Consider the following 20,993-nt stretch of genomic DNA (forward strand, 5'->3'; position numbering starts at 1 on the left):
ACAAGGCAAACAGAATTAATCTTCACGAGAACAGCTACTGCTTGAACTTTGCGGTGAAGACAGTCTATTGTTTTAGTTTTAACTGGGCCATAAAAAGAGTCCTAATCATTCAAGCAACACAACATGCATTTGAATGCCCTGAAATGCAAACGTGACCATGGAAATCCTGCAATGAGCTGGTGAGAACCTGCTCTGTTCCTCAGGCTGTGAAGCTGCAGTTCGTCCTGCAGGTGTCAGTGACACTCAGAACATCAGCTGAGCTCCAAGTTTAAAAACTGCTCAGTTTTGAATGCAAGATTGCACTGGCCTGTTCTCATCCCAAGTGTATTTGTGCGTGTTTATGTCTTGTCTTATGGTGATAGTTTGAAATGTTTCATGTTGAAGCATATGGCAGGGCCTGAATTCTGCTAAAATGCCTTGTTTTTTTTTTATATACAAAATTGGACCAGTGAATACAAATTACTTAAAATCAGTTTAACTGTAGACCTACAATGAACAATGAACTGTAATTTTGGTCAAAAAGAGGTCGCTTGAAACTTATAATTTCAAGAATTCTTGCTGGTTAATTGTGAGCTCTCTGCCATTGATTAAAAGATAACTGCTGCAAAAAGCAACACAGGCTTGGCATTCAAATACGGTATGAAGTAATCTGATTAAATCCAGCGCTGAGAAGACATTTTCTTCTTCTTGAAACCTTTAGGAAGTTACCATTTATCTCCAGTGCTTCTGTCAGGTTCTCAGACCTCTAACAGAGCTGTTTTCCTCTCTCTCTCTCTCTCTCTCTCTCTCTCTCTCTCTCTCTCTCTCTCTCAGGTTTATGATAATGAGGAGCCTCAAGGCGCAGGGGGAGCAGGAGCCATTTTTACCATTCAAGCGGAGTTGCGCGGACGGAGCGGAGGTGCTGCTGTTGTTGCTGCCGGCGTGTGTGAACGTGTGTGTGCGCATGTGAGAGCGGCTCCGGCCAAGGTTAGTGCGGGTTTACCTCCTGAAAATCAGCCCGGAGAGAAGTGCGCCCGCTGAGAGCATGGCTCTTCTGCAACAAAGAGGAAAGTCACAGGGGGAAAGTTTAAAGAAATAAGGAGCGGCAGGATTTCCCACTCGGAGACTGGTCGGAACACACACTGAGGAGCGATGCACTTCGTTAAATGGGATTTGTTGCTCATATTGTGGTGGTGTAAACTGGTTTCGCTGGTGCATTGTTTCACTGTTCACATCAGTGAGGATGCGGGGCCAAGGACGGCGGTGGCCGGCGTGGAGCGTGGCGCACGGTGTACTTTGGATCAGGTCCTCGCTCCAAGGTTCACGGAGCGGTTCCTGGAGACGGACGCGGCGGCGGGCACGGTGTTTGTGTCGGACTCGGTAAAGTGCGTCTCGCTGCGCTCCAACCCCTTCACCGTGTACACTGTGGCGGACTGCACGGACTCCGGCCACCGGCACCTCCTGACCAGCCAGTATGATGTGTATGTCCACGGCAGGAACTGTTCGCACACGCGTAAATGGAAACCTCAGTGGGACATGGAGGTCCTCAGTTTGCTCAGCGCTCACAGCCGCCACCGCTCAGAGTGCCACCAGGCGCATTCAGCTTTATTTCCAGTGGGAGGTCTGCTGCCTGGACCCCCCGTCCGCTGCAAAATCACCAACAGCCGTGAGTTTTACTTCTCTGAGGGGAACTTGTTTGTGTCTGAGACGCTGTGCTGGAGGCAGGACACCCTCTTGGAGCTGGACCTGCTGTGTGATGTGCTCACAGGAGAGGGGCTGGATGTTAAAGTCTCCCCCATCGCCATCCACTGGCGCGTGGGTCAGGGTCCCTTCAGGCAGGGCCACCTGGAGAAACTGTTAGAAAAGGCAGCTCAGACTGATTCAGGGATTGTGAGCAGGAGGAGGAGAAGCATCAACAGCAGCCCCCAGTTTCAGCCCCCCATGTACCAAGTGTCTGTGGCAGAGAATCAGCCAGCTGGGACTTCTGTTGTTGTTTTGAAAGCAGTGGATGTGGATGAGGGGGAGGCAGGCAGGCTGGAGTATTTCATAGAGGCTCTGTTTGATAGCCGCTCTAACAATCTTTTTGCCGTAGACCTGGCCAGTGGTGTTGTGTCCACTGTGGAGGTACTGGACCGGGAAACAAAAGACACACACGTGTTTCGTGTGACCGCAGTTGACCACGGCACACCTCGACGTACAGCCATGGCCACACTCACTATCACAGTCAGTGACACTAATGATCATGACCCTGTGTTTGAGCAGCAGGATTACAAGGAAAGCATCAGGGAGAACCTGGAAATAGGCTACGAGGTGTTAACGGTGAGGGCCACAGATGGGGACGCCCCAGTTAATGGGAACATCCTTTATCACATCCTTAACAGTAATGGGACCAATGATGTGTTTGAGATTGATTCGAGGTCTGGTGTGATCCGCACTAAAGGCCTGGTGGACAGGGAGGAGGTGGAAGCCTATATGCTGTTAGTGGAGGCAAATGACCAAGGTCGTGACCCGGGGCCCCGCAGCGCCACAGCTACCGTCCACATTGTGGTGGAGGATGACAACGATAACGCTCCTCAGTTCAGTGAGAAACGCTATGTGGTCCAGGTGCCGGAGGACATGACCCCCAACAATGAGATCTTGCAGGTCACTGCCACAGACCAGGACCGAGGGAGCAACGCTGTCGTTCACTTCAGCATCATGAGCGGAAACACACGTGGACAGTTTTACATTGACGCTCAGACAGGTAAAATGGACCTGGTGAGCCACCTGGATTATGAGGCCAACAAAGAATACACGCTAAGAATCAGAGCTCAGGATGGAGGCCGCCCCCCACTGTCCAACATCAGCGGCCTGGTTACGGTGCAGGTGCTGGATGTTAATGACAATGCCCCCATTTTCGTCAGCACCCCGTTCCAGGCCACGGTGCTGGAAAATGTGCCGCTGGGTTACTCCATCATCCACATCCAAGCTGTGGATGCAGACTCTGGGGACAACTCCAGGCTGGAGTATCGTCTCACTGAAACCACGCCAAACTTCCCCTTCGCCATCAATAACAGCACGGGGTGGATTGTAGTGGCGGCTGAGCTGGACAGGGAGAGTGTAGATTTTTACAACTTTGGAGTGGAGGCCCGGGATCACGGCTACCCTGTCATGTCGTCTTCAGCCAGCATAAGCATGACGATTCTGGACGTCAACGACAACAACCCCGAGTTCACTCAGAAGGCGTATTACATGCGCCTGAATGAGGATGCAGCCGTGGGGACCAGCGTGGTGACAGTGTCAGCCGTGGACCAGGACATCAACAGTGTGGTGACCTATCAGATATCCAGCGGAAACACACGCAACAGATTCTCGATCACGAGCCAGAGCGGCGGCGGCCTCATCACGCTGGCTTTGCCTCTGGACTACAAACTGGAGCGCCAGTACGTCCTCACTGTCACTGCCAGCGACGGCACCCGCTTTGACGCTGCTAAGGTGTTTGTTAACGTCACTGATGCCAACACGCACCGGCCTGTGTTTCAGAGCTCACATTACACCGTCAACATCAACGAGGACAGACCTGTGGGCACCACTGTGGTTGTAATAAGCGCCACAGATGAAGACACAGGCGAGAACGCACGCATCACCTACTTCATGGACGACAGCATCCCTCAGTTTGACATCGACCCAGACTCGGGCGCTGTCACCACCCAGACGGAGCTGGACTATGAGGACCAGGTTTCTTACACGCTGGCCATCACTGCTCGGGATAACGGCATCCCGCAGAAGTCTGACACGACCTACCTGGAGATACTAGTGAATGATGTTAATGACAACTCCCCCCGTTTCCTCAGAGACCACTATGTGGGCTCGGTGATGGAGGATGTACCAGTGTTCACCAGCGTGGTCCAGGTTTCTGCCATCGATAGAGACTCAGGGCTCAACGGCCGCGTCTTCTACACCTTCCAGGGCGGTGAGGATGGTGATGGGGACTTTATAATCGAGTCCACCTCTGGCATCGTTCGCACGCTGCGCAGACTAGACAGAGAAAATGTTCCTGTTTACAGTCTGCAGGCCTTCGCTGTAGATAAAGGCGTTCCTGCTCTGAAAACACCAGTAAACATTCAAGTAACAATCCTGGATGTGAACGACAACCCTCCTGTGTTTGAGAAAGATGAGTTTGACATCATGGTGGAGGAAAACAGCCCCATAGGCCTTGTGGTCGCATACATATCAGCCACAGATCCAGATGAAGGCAGCAATGCACAAATTATGTATCAGATAGTGGAGGGAAACATCCCAGAGGTGTTTCAGCTGGATATCTTCTCTGGAGAGCTGACTGCATTAATAGACCTGGACTACGAGTCGAGGTCTGAGTATGTTATAGTGGTCCAGGCCACCTCTGCCCCTCTGGTCAGCAGAGCCACCGTCCACATAAAACTGGTCGACAAGAACGACAACGTGCCCGTGCTGAAAAACTTCCAGATCATCTTCAACAATTACGTGACCGACAAATCGAGCAGCTTCCCCACAGGAGTGATCGGACGCATCCCGGCCTTCGACCCCGACGTCTCGGATCAGCTCCACTACAGCTTTGAGGTGGGAAATGAGCTGAACCTGGTGGTCCTGAACCAAAGCACGGGGGAGATCCAGCTGAGCCAGGCCCTGGATAACAACCGGCCCCTGGAGGCCTCCATGAGGATCTCTGTGTCAGGTGAGGCTGTTAAATAACCCTCTGTAATTGCAGACTCCACCCAGTGAGTGAGAAAGAGTGCAGCGGTAGGAGGCTCACTGAGGTGTATTCCTACTCTATTTCCATTACCGCGTCCTATCTCTTCATTTACATTTTCGCTTCACTTCACTGGCTAATGGAAGTGATGACGACATAAGTGTGTCTTTCTTGGCTCCAGTATTCCAGAGAGATTTTCTTATAATAGAAATATTCATGAAGGAGGATTATTATTCACTGCAGGATATTTGTAAGCCGCTCACTCTGCAAAAAAATCACTTAGAGTGCCAAGTCACAAAGACGTATTTAAGCATTTAAATTCTTGTTATTCTTGGTTAATTGTTTAAATTTAAAGGGTGGCTGGGTGCAGTAGTGTTTTTTTTTTTTTGGAGCACTCATTAAGGCGCCTGCTTATTTACACAAGCCTGATTTAGCTCAGTCTATTGTCAAGATTTAAATGGCTGTTTGTCTGAGCACGTCTGCATCCTGTGGGATCCACACTCCAGTGGGCAGGCTGATCATACCCCATAATTACCCACCGTACCCCCAGTCCCACATACAATGACAGACCTAATTCAATTATGGTCGATTTCTATAGCTTGTTTGGTGTCAGAATGAGAAGTAGATGTGCTCTAAGTGTTGTATTGTATGGCAGGTCTCTTATTTTTGCTTATAATTTGACAGAAAGCCTGAAATGTAATAGTTGTCAGCAGCTCAGGATTGTGCTAGGCTGATGCTGTGAGTGTGATGGTGCTTTTTAGTCCTTTTTTAATATGGGGGGAGAAAAAAGGATCACGAAGGTCTAAAACAAGCTCTAAGACTTCCTGGCTGTTCTTTTCACTGCTGCTTTTCTTTCTTATCCTGCATGTCTCGAGCCGCCGGTGTTCCTTGCACCTTTCATTTTGCACGCCAGCACAATTTGCAGAGTTTTATTTGCTCCTAAAATGCGACAAGACTTGATCTGCACGCACAGAGAGTGAGTGGGTGTGCTGTTGGTTACCCTCTGTTGGAGCCTATTTGACGCAGTGTGATTTGCTGTAAATCTGCCTTCTCTTTGACCTTGGTGCAACCTCAGAGAGAGGGGAGCGTTATTTAGAGATTGGACATCAAGGTTAAAGATGAAATCAGATACTTAACAAGAAGAGGGAGGATTAGGACCGGTAGAGGCCTTAGGGGTTTGTTCGATGCCAGAGAAAGTTTAGATTCAGTGACTGACAGCGATAAGTGCATTCCTGCTTGATGATGAGTTGACACTGAGGAGTAGATACTGTATGGTTAGCGTGGGTAGTCATTATAATAGATTGGAGCTGAGCTTTGGCTCTCTGGAGAACAATAGTGAGCCGTCGATTCGGGGGCAGGCTCTGGAGCTCATACCAGGCTGTGGTTGGGGGCAACAGCTGTGACTCCACCGAGGACCAATTAGAGGCCATGTCTCTCCGGCGCGTCCAGCACCTGCTGGGGTTCATGTGTCAGCACCCCTGCAGGAGACAGAAGGAGATGGAGGGAGGCAGGAGGACGGAGGGGGGAAGGAGTGGAGGCTTAGGCTGTGGTTGTGCAAACTGAGTACATGGAGGAGAATACAGTAGTACTGTAAGAGAGCAGAAAAGTCATTAGGCAGGAGCTGTTAGAGGAGGAGATGGGGTACAAAGATGAGCTCCTTCTATAGATGCTGTTGCTGACCCCAATTTTCAAAGACTTTTCCCTCCAGGGACCTCCCAAGTCTTCCCATTATCTGTCTCTTTATGCTGCCGTTTAGGAGGCCCCTTATGATGGACGATTTTTGATGGGCTCTTTTGTATGTTGTTGGACTGTGATTAACATCTTTTCTGAGCGCTGCTCTTCATCCTGAAATGGATGTAATGGTTCAAATGTGGCCACACGCTGCTTAAACTTTAAAGCGTCTGATCTATGGTAGCTTTAGGACGCTATTCTTAAAATAATCTACAGATTATGATGATCCTCTTAAAATTGAAATTGGGAATAAAAATCCATTGCATCTCCGCAAGTCACTCGCGTACAGTTTTTTTTTGTTGATAAAACTGAATCTCACTTTGGTTTAAAAATCTCCCAAATATGATGTAAAATCGTTAACTTCACCTTTACTTGGATTGTCTTTGAATAATCTGGAATGTAAATGCTACTCATTCTGTTAATCCTTATACTCTATGAACTAAATAATCATCTTAAGTTATTATGCTGATAGCGTTTATATAGAAGCCCACATGGTTTTTAGTCAACTGGATTATCTAAACTGGTTATAAAAGCAACATGAATATGTGTAAAAGGATTTTTTATGATCTACATTTTCACCACATAAATGTTAATGCTTAATTATAGCTAGTCAAGGTAGTCATAATGTGGTAAAACAAATCTGATCTAATTTTGATGAGCATTTGTGCTACACATATACTGTAAGATTAATGTCCAAGTTGTCCAGTGTCGCCACACTTTAGTGTTTTTTTCTGCCCAGATGTCCGCTGTCAATCAAATAAACTATAGAAGTAACTGACAAACATCACGCTACTTGATGCTACCAATAAAATTGACTGATATTTATTCAAGTAAGCCGCTTTTACTTAAATTAAATAGTTTGAAATTAAAATTAAATGTTGTAACTGATCCATGTTAGTATTACCGTCTGAATGAAACAAGTTCTTGCACAATAAAAAGGAAAAGAGATGTGAAATCCATCGCCCCCCATAGAAACACAGCAATTAATGAAGTAAAACAACAGAAAGATAATAGGCCTGCCATAAGTGTTACATAATTACCTAATTGCCATTTTTTAAGTTGACATTGTTTTTATTTCTCATAGTTAAAATAAAATCCATTAATTTGTATAAAACCGCTGCAAGACACAAACAGAATTATCCCATTTCAATCACTAATTAAACACTGTGTTTTGTAGTTGTCGCCCCCTTTCTTCTGCTGTGGTTTAATGGTTCCAGCCGTTTATCATGAGGCACTTAACTTGTATTATTAGCCGAATGTGTGTTGAGGAGCTTCTGCTAACCTAAAGGGTTTAGCTGTAGAGCCAAACACCAGCACTGCTGTGGTCACATTACTGTTTCAAACTCTAGAGGAGCCCAATGACTTACAGATTTGTTGCCTTGTCAAACGTGTCAACGCCAATTTAAAACTAACAGAGGCATAAAATGAACAGAACATTTAGGTCATCACATTTATTTGTACAACAGTTAATCAACGACTAAAATTTCATGATCCTAATGGAGAACTGAGGAGGACTACTTTTACAGACAGAAACAAACGTTCATTTGGTGGAATCAGTTCAGATGACTTCAGTATTTCCTATTATGGATTTCTTGATGATTTGGGTAAGATAATTAGTGAAGAAATGCACATTTTTCTGCAGAGAATGGTGCTCATTGCTATTCAAATTGCCTAGACAATCATTCAGAGCGATAAGCAGGCACTTCACAATATGTCTGACAATCACATAGCCCGAGGATCTTGCTGCCTTATTGTGTGCTGATTGTGTGCGCTGGCATAAATTAGTAATTATAACCATTTATAATTATGTTGTACTGTTAAGGAGTCAGATTTACAGCAGTGATGTGCAGGTATCGGGCCTGTTTCCACCCTGAGACACTCACAATAAACTCGTATCAGGTTTGAGGGATTTATTGAATCAACATTTTCTGCCAGGCTGACAACAAAAAAGACGCACGATCTTTGGATATTTCATCTCGTGTCACTTCTGTGTTGGGAAGAGGATTCTGGTCACACTGCAGGGCGAGAGTCAGGTTGTCATCTGTGGGATTAGATGTGCTGCGTCTGTATCCTGAGATCTGTCAGACCGGTGTTGGCATACTCGGGGGCTCATCTACTGTTCCCAGGCAAGCGTGAGCCTGCATAAATAGCTGTTTGCATTTGATGGCAGACATTTTCCCCCCTGCTTTTCTTTCATCTGTAAAGCCTGGTTAATTTTCATCTAGAAAGTGTAGCTAATCATTATCCCTCATTTTGGAACATGTTATTACGCTTGGGATTTTGAATGGGAGGCCTATTTGTAGTCTATTCTGTAGTTTTGTCACTGCTATGTTGCGCATTTCTTGCACTATTAAGTGGTTCTTGTAGTAAGACTGTGATAAAAAAAAAAAAAACATGCTCGACCTCGTCCCCGCTGCACCACCAGGACAGGACACCTTGTCCTTTGTAATCATATTCTGAGTCCAAGCCAATATTCTGCCCCTCATGCTCACTTTGAAAACGCCAGCGCAGAAACTTAACAAACACGCCTCTATGACTAATAACGGCAGCTCGATTCAGCTCACATCTCACTGCAGGTTGTACAGACGCTCAAGTTTCAGGGTGGAGAGCAGGTATTTTCTCTCTGTGGTCACGGTCGGGGGGCGGCTTTAAAGTTTCAAGTGTGAGTCTGAAGTGGCTGTTGATGCTCCAAGTTTAACCCTCTGAACCCTGAGGAGTTTTTAGCTGTTTTTTGTTCTGGACTACTTTTTAATCACTGTGGGCTCTTTTTTTTTTTTTTTTTTACAGCAATATAAATTCCCAACCTGTATGGAAACAGCACAGCCATGGCTAGATTAACAGAGGACTGAAAAGTGTCTTCTGTATAGTATGACACAGTTATAGTGTCACAGATCATAAAAAGATCGAGAAAGTTGATCTTCTTTGATTATTTACTTTACAAGAATTTAAAAAGTCCGTGCAACAATTTACAACATTTTTGTGAACAATACAGGCTATAAATATTTTACAACTTCCATTTTTTAATTTGTTTCCATATTTGTCTTCTCTCTGCTTGGTTCAAATGCTGCTTACGTGCAATTTTTCTGACCATATTTATTCTATTTTATTGGTTTTTATTTCATTTCATTTACCTCCCATGTTGAATATATCTTGCCTCCTTTGCATATGTTGTCATTTTAATATTGTCTTTTTTAATATGTACATTTGATTTTATTATTTAATGTTGATATTTTATTTCTTATTGCTTGTTATCAATGCACCGCCCATCTGTGTAGACAGCCTGTAGTTCAGCCCAATTCCACCAAAAGTTCCTGAATTTCTGTTGCTTAACTGTTGGTCGTAGTTGAGTGAATCCTGGCTTCACAGTTGTGAGAGGGAGTGCAGAATTTTTAGTTTTTTAAAGAATCTGTTTATTGCAAAAGCTTTATTTTTGTTGACTATTTTAATGAGATGTGTAGAGTTTGATGAAATATCACAATGTTAAGCTTAGATGAGTTGTTCGGGGACCATTGGAAAGTTGAAAATCCAGCAAATTCTTTGTGTTTTTACACTTTCTGGCTCTGCTAAATGGTCTTATTCTGTTCATTAAAGACAACATACCTTTCAAACCCGCCAGTGGGTTCTGGAGTTCAGAGGGTTAAACTACTTCGTTGTCAAACTCGTGTGAGCCAAACTTGCTGGCAGTCGGCCCAGCTAACTGGGGCAGACAGCACACATGCTTGTATGATTCAAGTTTTCTGTGTAAAGATTATTTGGCATTTTTCTAAATAAAATATTTAGAGGCTCAGATTAAGACAAGATAAAAAAGTGATGAGATGATACAAAAAGTTTGAATTCTTTGGCTTTTAGTGTGTTTTTAGGTTGTCACCCTGGCATAAGATAAAGCTACAGGACTGGAATTTTAATGGTGGAGACTCTCTGTTCCATCACATACTATATAGGAGCCAAGACATTCACTGGCAGCGTAATTTCATTAGAATCTCTTAAACCTTTAAGCTGTCTTTGGAGGGACTTTCTCAGGGGGTTGTCTTCTGTAACATTAGCCCATCAAGCTGCACAAATCTGCTATAGTTGTGATTGTGTGTGGCCTCCAACAGCTGGACCACTCTGATTACTTTTCTGCTCTCTGTCATGTAATTATTTCACTCAGGCGGAGCATACCTTGGATTTCTGTGTCCTTTATGGTTGATAAATTTCTGTTTTCCTTCTGCCTGATTCATAGGATTCAAAGTCACAGCTTGCAATGCTCGCCCATGTTTTGTGCGCTCAGAGTCATCGGTAATTCGCCCCTTTCATTCTTGGTGGCTCCCTGGATGGCGTTAGTCACACTCGCAGGCTTGCGTGGAATGTTTGTAGCACTGTTTCTCTTCTTCTATTTTATGCCTTTAACGTCACCTATCACCTTGATCCTGTTTCTCTTTCCCTCTTTTTGTTTGCCTGTCACCACTCTCCCATTTTTCTCCTATCTTCCCGGGTCTATGGCTCTCACCCCTGCAACCTCCACTGTTCCCTCCCATCATTTCGACCTCCTCCACCCTCCCTCTTTATCCCCGATCCTCCCCCCTCCTCCCTCTGTCTCTCCCTCCTTTGACTGTTGTCCCCCCTCTCTCCCCTGTGAAAGGAAGAATGCCTAAGAGAAATGCTTTGTTAAGCACCCAGTTGTCATGGTGAACCCAGCAATGCCTGAGAAATTCCTTGTGGGTGGGGACGAGGGGTAAGGCCTCTTTTGTGGAGCGAAGATGGGGGGAAGGGGAGGCACATAAAGTTCTAAAGAGCAACTGTCCCCCTCTCCCTCTTTCCAGTGAAGCATGTAAGGCTTTCTGTGGACCTGCAATGCTCCGGGACTCGCTGACCTGTCCCTCCACCCCCAGCAAACATTTTTACAGGACGCACAGCAAAGTCAGCCGACACCTGACTGCAGATATAAAGTTTCCATCTGCTGTGCTTTTGAAGGATAAAGCCCAGTCTTGCATGTGACAGACTTCAGAGGCCCTCTGTTTTGAAAGCACCCGAGAGCCTAAAGCTGGCGGTGACATGATAGTGTCGTCTTTAAGCTCTCTGATTTGTGGCACAGATGCGCCCAGAGGGTATCCGATGTCTCGCTGCCGGCATGTTTCTCAGCAGCGGAACATCCTCCTGCAGGCCCTCGCTGCTCCACGCTCGGCTGCATTGATGGTCCGGAGGAGCAGAGGTGGGGTGAAGGTGGGGGGGAGAGGATGACATCATCTATGTATTAGGAGGGAAGATCATGTTTGGGATTAGGGCCGGTGCATCGCTGGGGTGAGGCCTGGTGGTGCTTGCATATATCTTAGCGTTGTCCTGCATTGTCCTTGTTACCCCAGCAGACAATGGGAGTAAGCTCTGTCTGGAGCTGCCCCCCCCCAGTGTCTTTGTGTCCACTTGTTTGCCCCGGTGCTGGCTGTCCGCTTCAGGACGGTCTGCCCAGGCCTGTTGTTTCATCCATGGATTACCCTATTTATTGACTGTATGGTCGGATGCAGACACTTGTTCGGTGAATCACAGATTGGGGGCTTTTATTAAAACTCAAGTACACCGATTCTCAATAAGAAGTTCCGTTTGTTGGAGGGTATGTGGAAATATTGTGGAGTAGCTCAGAGAGAAAAAAAGTAATGAAAATGATGATTAAAAATATGTGTCCATATAGAGACAGCAGCAAAAACACAAGGTTATTAAAAAAAGAATGAACTGATTTCATTATGCAGTATTTTAATAAGGAAAGCAACAGAAAACTCCAGCCAAATCACAAGTATTCTACTCACAATCAACTTTTATCTCCTGTCTTACAAGTGTTCAGTGTGGCCACCACCTCCAGCACAGACAACATCAATGCGATAAGAGAATTCCTCCTAAAAGCGTATCAGCATATCATGATCCACTGAGGTGATCGCTGTTGTTATCCGATGTCATTTGATGACCTTGAACATCGAATAAATGTTGATTGTGAGTTGAATACTTGTGATTTTGCTAGTAGTTTCTATTGCTTTTCCTTGTTAAAATATTGTGTAATGAAATTGGTTCATTCTTTTTGAATAGCCCTGAATAATTCAACCCCATATCTAAACGTACACTTGAACAATTAATCGATTTGAAATAGTGCAATTAGCAAATCACAAAGACTGCCCCTTTGTGTAAATGTTATGCAGTCTAGTTTGTTTTTTGTTATTACAAATTTTTTTAAATTTCATTGCAGAATGTGCAATACCTAAAGAGATTGTTTATAAACAAAGATTTTCCTATTTTCTAACTGGAATTATTTTATTTAATATTATTATTACTTCATTCAACTTAACATAATCAATATTTTTGTGTAATTATTCTCTCTCCTATGTCATTTAAAAATGTTATGAATACTCAAAATTTATATCTTTGAGTTCTCGGCCTTGCATTAGAACATAGATCAGTTCATATTTTGATGGTGTCTCACATGGTAATGATCCATCACATTTTAACTTAATAAATATGGAACTGGAGATTTAAAAAATGTAATTGCAATATCTTTTAGAAAAACCCGAATTGGATATGTTCCCCAAATCGTTCAGTCTGAGCTGAGAATAATAATAATACTAAAAGTAGTGAATGAATGGTTTCCTGCCAGGGACCATTTGCTATGTGTCATCCTCCTCCTCTCTCACATTTCTAGTCCTTTTCTTCAGTGTTCCTTTAAGCCTTAATACAATTTAAGCAGATTAGTTATATAAAATATCACCCTATGTACAGTTGTTATGAATGGTGTAATTTCATCAGAGACTAAAACTGTTGTTTGTACCAGGCTCTCGCCATGTTTATTTCTGCTGTAACTTTGAGCATTTTAACAGGCAGTCTATTAGGAATGACTCACATTTGGAGCCAGCATCAAGTGGCCATTTGAGGAACTGCAATTTTTGTAAGACTTTGATCATAAAAATGCAATTTTGACTAAACCAGCCAAACAAACAATTAAACTCCATGAAACAAATCCACTTTTATATTACCAATACAGTTAAATAACATCTATCTTGAATCCAGTTCAATAAAAGCATTTAAAAGAGAGCAGGTGGTGTTGGAGGAGTTCTGGCTTTATCAGGGAAACAAGGGCTGCTCTTGGACAACAACACAAAACACTTTCCCTCCCCTTGTGTATTGAAAATAATACCAGAGCTCCACTCGACTACAAAAATCATTACAAGAACACATGCTTCTCACACTGTGAATGTGACGGATTATGTTTATTTAACAGGCCGCTACCTTTACGCTACATTGCGCTCATTTACTGTGGAACCAGCCCAGGATTTCACAGTGACCTGGTTTCATATGCTTCGACTCTGCAGTTCAGCCTGTCACCATTAGACTGTTAGACACGAGGGTAAGAAGTGTGACTGGTAGAGGTGGTGAACCCTGGAGTGCAGCAGTTTTAAGATGTTTCATCACTGTCTAATTTATATTAACAGTGACAGAAGAGCGCAGCGCGAACTGAACAGATGGTTTCCTCATGAGTTAGTACAGTCGTGTGATTGTGCTTTCACAGTTTGGTGGCGTTGAATGGATGAGTGACTATTTATACTGCTCACTTTGATGCAGGTGATTCTTCCTCATTTTTAGCATGCTTGCTGTTTGGAAGTTTTCCGCTTGTCTCTCTAAAAATACTTTAAATGATCAGAATAAGTTAGTAATAAATGAGCCCTTACTGCTTTGAGCTGTTGTCTCCTCTGTTTTAAAGCATCACAATGAATGACAGATTTATTATTGTGCTGCTAAATGTTGAGTGTCCAATATCTATCAAATGGCTATTGGTATGTTTGAGCAACGGCCTCATGCTCGGTCACGTCGCTGCATGCTAATGTCTCTCTACTATTGCGCTGACAGTGGTTTTCCTTTTGATATGTAAATGTTTCGATTGGAGGAGCTTGGGTCCTTTTCTGCGGCTCTAAAGCAGCTCCGCTATAGAGGAGGAATCTGTGGAATGTCCTCTTGTTGGGGTTTTCAGATACAGCAGAAGAGTGTCATCAGGGGATGCAGTGGCAAAGTCTGCAAATGAGTACGAATGGCCTCTCTCCAGCACAGTCAGCTGAATAGAGAGATCAGGAGAGGGGATTGTGGGTTTGCACTGACTCCTCTGGATTGAAATCCTTGGGTTGACATTGAGCTACACAAGCAGTTTTCATTATTGACTTCACAGGCGCTGTAGGACCTGAATGTTGTTGTGGTTATCACTGATTCTATTTTCTACTGAATCGCTCTGCAGGAGGAGATAAAACAGACAGTTTTGCTGCTTTTTTTTAACCGATATTTCAAAAACAAGGTCAGGGACTTATGAATATTTATTTAACCCGTATTTCTTTTTTTAATGAAACAAAGGGAGACGCATGAACACACACACTTGCACACAGTGGTCTTGAGTATCACGACACTCACTGTTAATTTGTGTTCCTTGACCTAACGGCCTTAACATTGCTCAGATGCAGATAACAGTAAATCTGCTGCGTAGGAGTTTCAGCATGCTGTCCCTTCCCTCCCCTGAGAGACGGAGAGTTTCTGTTAAACATGAGCTGTTGGTGTTCGCTGGTGTTTTTCCCAACAATGCACTTCTCAGTCTGTTGAGGAGCTCAATCCCAAATCAAACACAGATCTGCTTCAGTTTGCTGTCGGTGTCTGCTTTGGAAATTCCTCAAGCTGCAATTGTTAAGGAATGTTTTGATTGCTTAGAGAAGCTGTTAGGTTGTCCTCAGCCCCCACAGCGTGTTTTACCCTCAAGGCTACTGATTCCTCAACTACTTTGATAAACAGTGTTTAAACTGGATTGCGTAACCACGTCCAGTGTCATTGTTTTGGCTGTTTTAAAGACGCAGTAAAAGATGCTTTGTTCACGGTGAAATCCAAAGTCCCTGTTAACTGTTGGTTTATTTCTTCATCTATCCAAGCTACCTGATAACATCTCAAAGTTGGATGCACTGCAGGCTAGCTTAGCTTAGCAACCTGTACAAAAGCTGAATTCTTTCACTGAGACTTTAGAAGTCAAACAGCAAGTTACTTTGTGATGTTACTGGTAATGTTGGGGGTTAAAAGTAGGAGTCGACCAATTATCGTCTTGTTTTTTTAGTCGATTTCCGAAATTTCCGAAAATGTACCTCTCTGTCTTTAGTCACTCTTTGTTCTCAAGTTCATAGCACCATCTGACTGGTTACACATGGTTCCAAATATTGATTATCGATCTTCTTTATTACACATAATCTGTGTTGGTTTTGGCTCTGAAAAAAAAAATCAATTCCTAATTTCATGATATCAGGTTTTTATGTAAATGTTTGATATTTGTGTGATTGATTGGAGTAAAAATCTAAAAAAAAAAGGTCAAAAACAAGATAGTTTAGCAATTTAGGTAGTACATGAAGATTTACTCGCTCATATAGTATAAATTAGGTGGTGGTTCTGAACCCTCTCCAGCCCTGGAGCTCTCTGCATTGAGTAAATGCCCATCTGAGGTTCACTCTTGTTTTACTTTAGTTTTTATCATTCTCTCTTCACCTGCTTTGCCTTTTCTAGAAACTGTTTTATTCCTTTCACTGTGTAAAGTTTTGCACCGTTAGTCCAGTTAATCCACCATGTGCCAGTTCAGCTACTTCGTTTCTAAATACATAATGAAAGCGACGCTTACAGGGGACCAGTCTCAGGAACTCTGGGGGTGTCATTGTTCGATAGCCGTTGCAACATCTACCTTATAATCATAAATTTAAACAATAACATGTCTATTGTCACTTTAACTTCATGTGTCTTTGCTCTGGAACTTGGGACTTATGACCCCCATCTTGGCTGATGTGAAGGAGCCTCGGCCTTTGCTGAGAAGATTTTCTTGGATTGTGATGACTAGATGTTGACGTGAGCGACTGTTAGTGGGTGGAGACCTGACAGGAGTCCTTAGAGTATTTTATGTTGTGAGTGGCGGTGGGTGGGTGGGTGGGGGGGTGGGGGTGTCAGCCTCGGCCGTTGCTCGTCCAGTTGGGGGTCAGGACAGGGTGGGTGAATACGGGTAATGGGATGAAAAACCTGCAGCCCCCCCTCCTTTAGCAATGCACAGCTTCCACCCCCAACCAGCCATCAGTCTCCTTTCAGGCAGCAGTTGAGTGTGCTTCACCTCTCAGCTCTGTTTAATTCAAACGGGCCACATTTTACTGCATCGCTTTTGATCACCAGAACCTGAGACTCCAGCTTTTAAATTAACTGGACACCAAACCGAGTGCTCTCAGCCTTAATGAAGGAGACACCGGATAAGCTTGATCTAATAGATGTTAGACAGTTTAAACTCTGCCAGAGCGTTGAGCCTCAGAGCTCCGTCATCACGATAAACTTTCGTTGACTCCGTTTTCACCCACATCAGCGCTCATTAGCGCCGGTCCAGGACAGATTCTTTTTTTCTTTCTTCTTCACTGGAGGGTTAATTGAACCTCAGCTTCCTGGCTGGTATGAAGGTGGAGGATTAAGTCTGTTGTCCTGCTGGGTGTGTTCTGGTGCTGTGCGTCTACACTCAGGTGGAACTAAATTATTAAAGTATGTTCACAACAATCACGAGGCAGAAGAGGCAAAAAATGACTTGTTAATGATATTTTGCGTTGTATCAGATAATTGTAATCACATTTTGGCATTTTAATCAGTTATTTTCAATACAATAAGCTTGTATTTCACAAACAAAGGCACAGTCAGACGTTTGTGGGTACAGTTGTGGCTGTAGTTGTCTTTTGCAGTTTTATACTGCTAATTTTACTTAATTTACATTCAGTGGGCTCCATGTCTCAACAAATATAAGTTTTGCTCTCAAACTGGCCATAAACATGTCCAAATGACAACACAAGGAATATGGTGGAAGAAAAACGGGTGAAATGCAAAAAAAAAAAAAAAAAAGTCAACATACATGCAAGTCCAATTAATGAATGAATGTGTTGACAGTCAGTTCAAAGGGCAAAGCAATTCATTCAAATTAAATACATCTGTGTCATGTTATCCCCACAGGGCCTGTGACTCTCAGGTTTGTGGTTTATTTAACTGATTGTGGTCCGTAAAATGTAATGTAACACTTCTGACAGTAATTTCACTATATAGTAGCTTGTTAAAACTGTTGTTATTGTTAATTCTTCCAGAGGAAAAACAGCTGTTCTTCCAGCTTTTCAGACCTTATCTTATTGGGCTTCAAGATGAGAGACAGAAGTCAAGATTCTTGTGTTATGTAATAGCAAAAGAATGAAACAAATCTATTTATCAAATTTCCCACGAGAGCTCTACAGTTGTGAGAAGCAACCTGGCTGCAGCAGTGGGACAAGAAGTGAACACACAAACTGTAATTGGTCTTTAAGAATGATAGGATCACTGTGTTGTGCAATATGTGCACAGAATAGTAGCATTTTTTAGCTTCCTGTTGGCACAAGATTTGAGCTTTTGGTTCAGTATTAGACAACTTCTTTTGCATTTCCTCAGGTGTACAAGTACAGAAAAGGCTGCATTGATTTCATTTGCATTCATTTTCATTACTTCAGTATTCTCTGCAACTGTTGATGTGGTGCTAAATTCTCCTTACTGTGTTTTCTCTGATGTGCCTCATCTATCTACAGCAGCAGTTTTAGTCCTGTTTATTTTTATATTATTAATATTTGACATTGTTATTCATTTTATAGGGTTATCATCTCTAGATATTAAAGATTTTACATGACTTATGCAATTAAAGTAACTGTTTTTGTTAAATGACATCACAGAGTAAAGTATAAGGACTTTTTCAAAGGATTAAACCCTGCCTGATTGCTCAGAGAACGTCTACTGTTAAATATTGAACTCACCATTATGTCTCTTCATGAGTTTGTCTTATCTTTCCCACTCAGTGAAGAACTATTTTTACTGTAAAGTTGGTGCTTTGGAAAAGTTTCGAAGCTTAATTCTTTGCTGTTTGATAAATTCGATCCCAGATCTCATTATTCCAATGTGAACAACCAGCAAAACACACTGCAATGCTCTGCATGCTCATTTTGGAATCATAAACTCATTAAAAACTTGTAAGTTTGCGGAGCAACATCGCTGGTTGGAGTTGTAAGGGCTGCGGACTGCAAAGACATTCACAAGCTTTATCCCTCCAAAGTGATTTTTAATTTATGATCTGCCTATTGATCTTTCAAATGGGACCCCAGCTTTGCGCTCTTTGATGTACTGAGTACTCGGTGCGTGCTGCACATACTGTAGTGCGCTGATGCTGAACAACTAAGACAGGCTCTGCTCAACCTCATTACCTTCTTACCCGGAGGTTTCCCCTGACGTGACACACTTCTACAGTGAAACACACAGCTGCCTCTGAGCCGCTCCGGATCACAGATTAAACGTGGCTGCGCTTGAGTGAGGCGTTCTTTATGTGCTACCATTAGACATGTGATGAATGGCTGTTTGAGAGAGCTGTTGGAGTGCGATTTTTTATCGTCTCTCCACTGTCACGATGATGAATGGTATTTTTATAGTAGGTCTAATGTCTTTCCCCTCCCCGCTCTAACTGGAAAGCGTTTTCATTGGTTCAGTGTTTAACCTGAACATCAGGAGGCGGAGCAGGTAGGTTTAACAATTTCTATCTGTGAGCATCTGCATGGCTGAAGTACTCTGAGCAAGACACGGGGCTGATAAATACCCAAAGTGTTGATTTTGTGAGTATTTTAGAGGAATTTGAAGTTATTAATTAACTATAAGAAACTTTTTATAATTTTACCAAACACTAAAATAATGGTTCAAAGGCTAAAGATGGCTCCAGATTGTTTTTTGGACCCATACATAGACTAGTAGTTTGTTTATGCACTGATATTAACATTTTAATCACAGACTTATCGTTAGTATTAGAAATATATTTCATAATTTAGATCTGATTTGTTTTCCACTACAGAGAGCCTGCAGCCATTGCTCAATGTTCTGTGAGGCTGTAATGTGGGACAGTGGAGCTTTTACCTAAATGCTAGCATCACATTGCTAACATGGTCACACTGACAATGCTAACATGCTAATGCTAAACTGTTTTGAATTTTACATGATAAAGTGACAGTTTTGATTGCGTTAATTCTCTTGTTTTTGACAGTACATGTAATTACCTACAGAGGCAGCAAATGTAGAACGGTCTGATGTACCTCAGCCGATGTGGCTTGTGTGTAGCTCTTTAAAGCCAATCACAATCATCTTTGTCAGAGCTGGGTTAAGGATGCAGCTTCAGTGTTCACTGAAAATAGTGACATGAATTGTTTTGGCCAGATCATTCACACTCAAGGTGGTGACCACTGTCATTAGAAGTCAGACAAAGTCCACAAAAACTAGCAGGGCCAGGCCACCTTACTATGCAATATTTATCATCACTAAAACTTGAAATTTCCAGTGTGGTTGGTTGCTGCCTGGAGGTGTCTGTCTTTATTGCAGTGAAGGCAATTTTGAAAATGGCGACATGAGAGGAGGAAGAGAAAATCTGCGTAAAATGTCCTGCCAATGGCAAACTTATACCCACAGTCTAAATCCAGTGATTTGAATTTAAAAGGAAATCATCATTCTGGCAGCGACTGCACTCTGATTTAGTGCTGCACAAAGCCTGAGTCTTCCAATATCAGGACACAGGAAAGTAAAAGTATTTGTATATCCCAAAACATGTTAAAATTTGACCCAATAATGCCACTTTTTGTGCAAATAAACTGTTGAAGTCATTGAAGTTATGTGAGCTGAGTTTCTCAGGGCTTGCATTTCAGTTCAAAAGCTGCCTCCTTGAAATTTAGAGTTCTAGATCAAATTTAGTAGTTTTTTTTTTGTGTGGCTGGAATGTCGACAACATATTTGGTGTGTCTTTACAAGCTTTTCCCCAAATGAAATGTACAGACATGATGCGACCACAGTTTTTATCAGGTGTCTGTATTCAGGTCATCAGTAAATACAAACTCTACCGTTCAAAAGTTTGAGGTCACTTAAAAATGCACTTATATTTGAAAGGAAAGCTGTTTTTTTTCAATGAACATAACATTAAATTAATCAGAAATACAGTCTAGACATTATTAATGTGGTAAATGACTACTGTTGCTGGAAACGACAGATTTTTAATGGAACATCTACATAGGGGTACAGAAACCAGCAACCATCACTCCTGTGTTCTAATGCTACATTGTGTTAACGGATCACTTTGAAAGGCTAATTGATGATTAGAAAACCTTTGTGCAATTATGTTAGCACATCAAGAGAAGTGTGAGTTTTTGTGGAAAACATGAAATTGTCTGGGTGACCCCAAACTTTTGAGCGGTACTGTACACAACATTAAATGGACCAAAAGCAAACATGCAAGAATGGAGCCCTAGCTGCAGTTTGTTCTTCTTATCAGGAGTGAAGTTTACTCAGCGCTGTATTATTTATTGTACTATATTAGCTGTTACAGTAATTATGCTGAAACATTGCTTGCAGTTTGTCCACTGTGTTGAAGTGAAACATCACAACTTAACTAAACTGCTCGCTAAGCTCTCAGAGTGCCATGTCCTGGTTTGAGTTAATGAGAGGTGGTTTAATGCATCATTAGCTGTGGTCTGTGTGCAGCTGGCGGCAG

General features: G+C 42.9%; 2 protein-coding genes across 2 annotated transcripts in view; both read left to right on the top strand.

Annotated features, from left to right (window-relative positions):
• med20 (mediator complex subunit 20) overlaps window positions 1–20,993 on the top strand; it is a 217,556-nt gene that overhangs the window by 70,410 nt on the left and 126,153 nt on the right. The window lies entirely within an intron of this gene.
• The window catches only part of celsr2 (cadherin, EGF LAG seven-pass G-type receptor 2), an 83,213-nt gene continuing 63,070 nt past the window's right edge, over window positions 851–20,993 (top strand). The window contains 1 exon segment of the mRNA XM_051947819.1: window positions 851–4,672. Within this exon segment, the coding sequence (XP_051803779.1) occupies window positions 1,132–4,672 (3,541 nt within the window). The 5' untranslated portion in view covers window positions 851–1,131.

Source organism: Acanthochromis polyacanthus, chromosome 5, assembly GCF_021347895.1.
Source record: "Acanthochromis polyacanthus isolate Apoly-LR-REF ecotype Palm Island chromosome 5, KAUST_Apoly_ChrSc, whole genome shotgun sequence".
NCBI classification, from domain to species: Eukaryota; Metazoa; Chordata; class Actinopteri; family Pomacentridae; genus Acanthochromis; species Acanthochromis polyacanthus.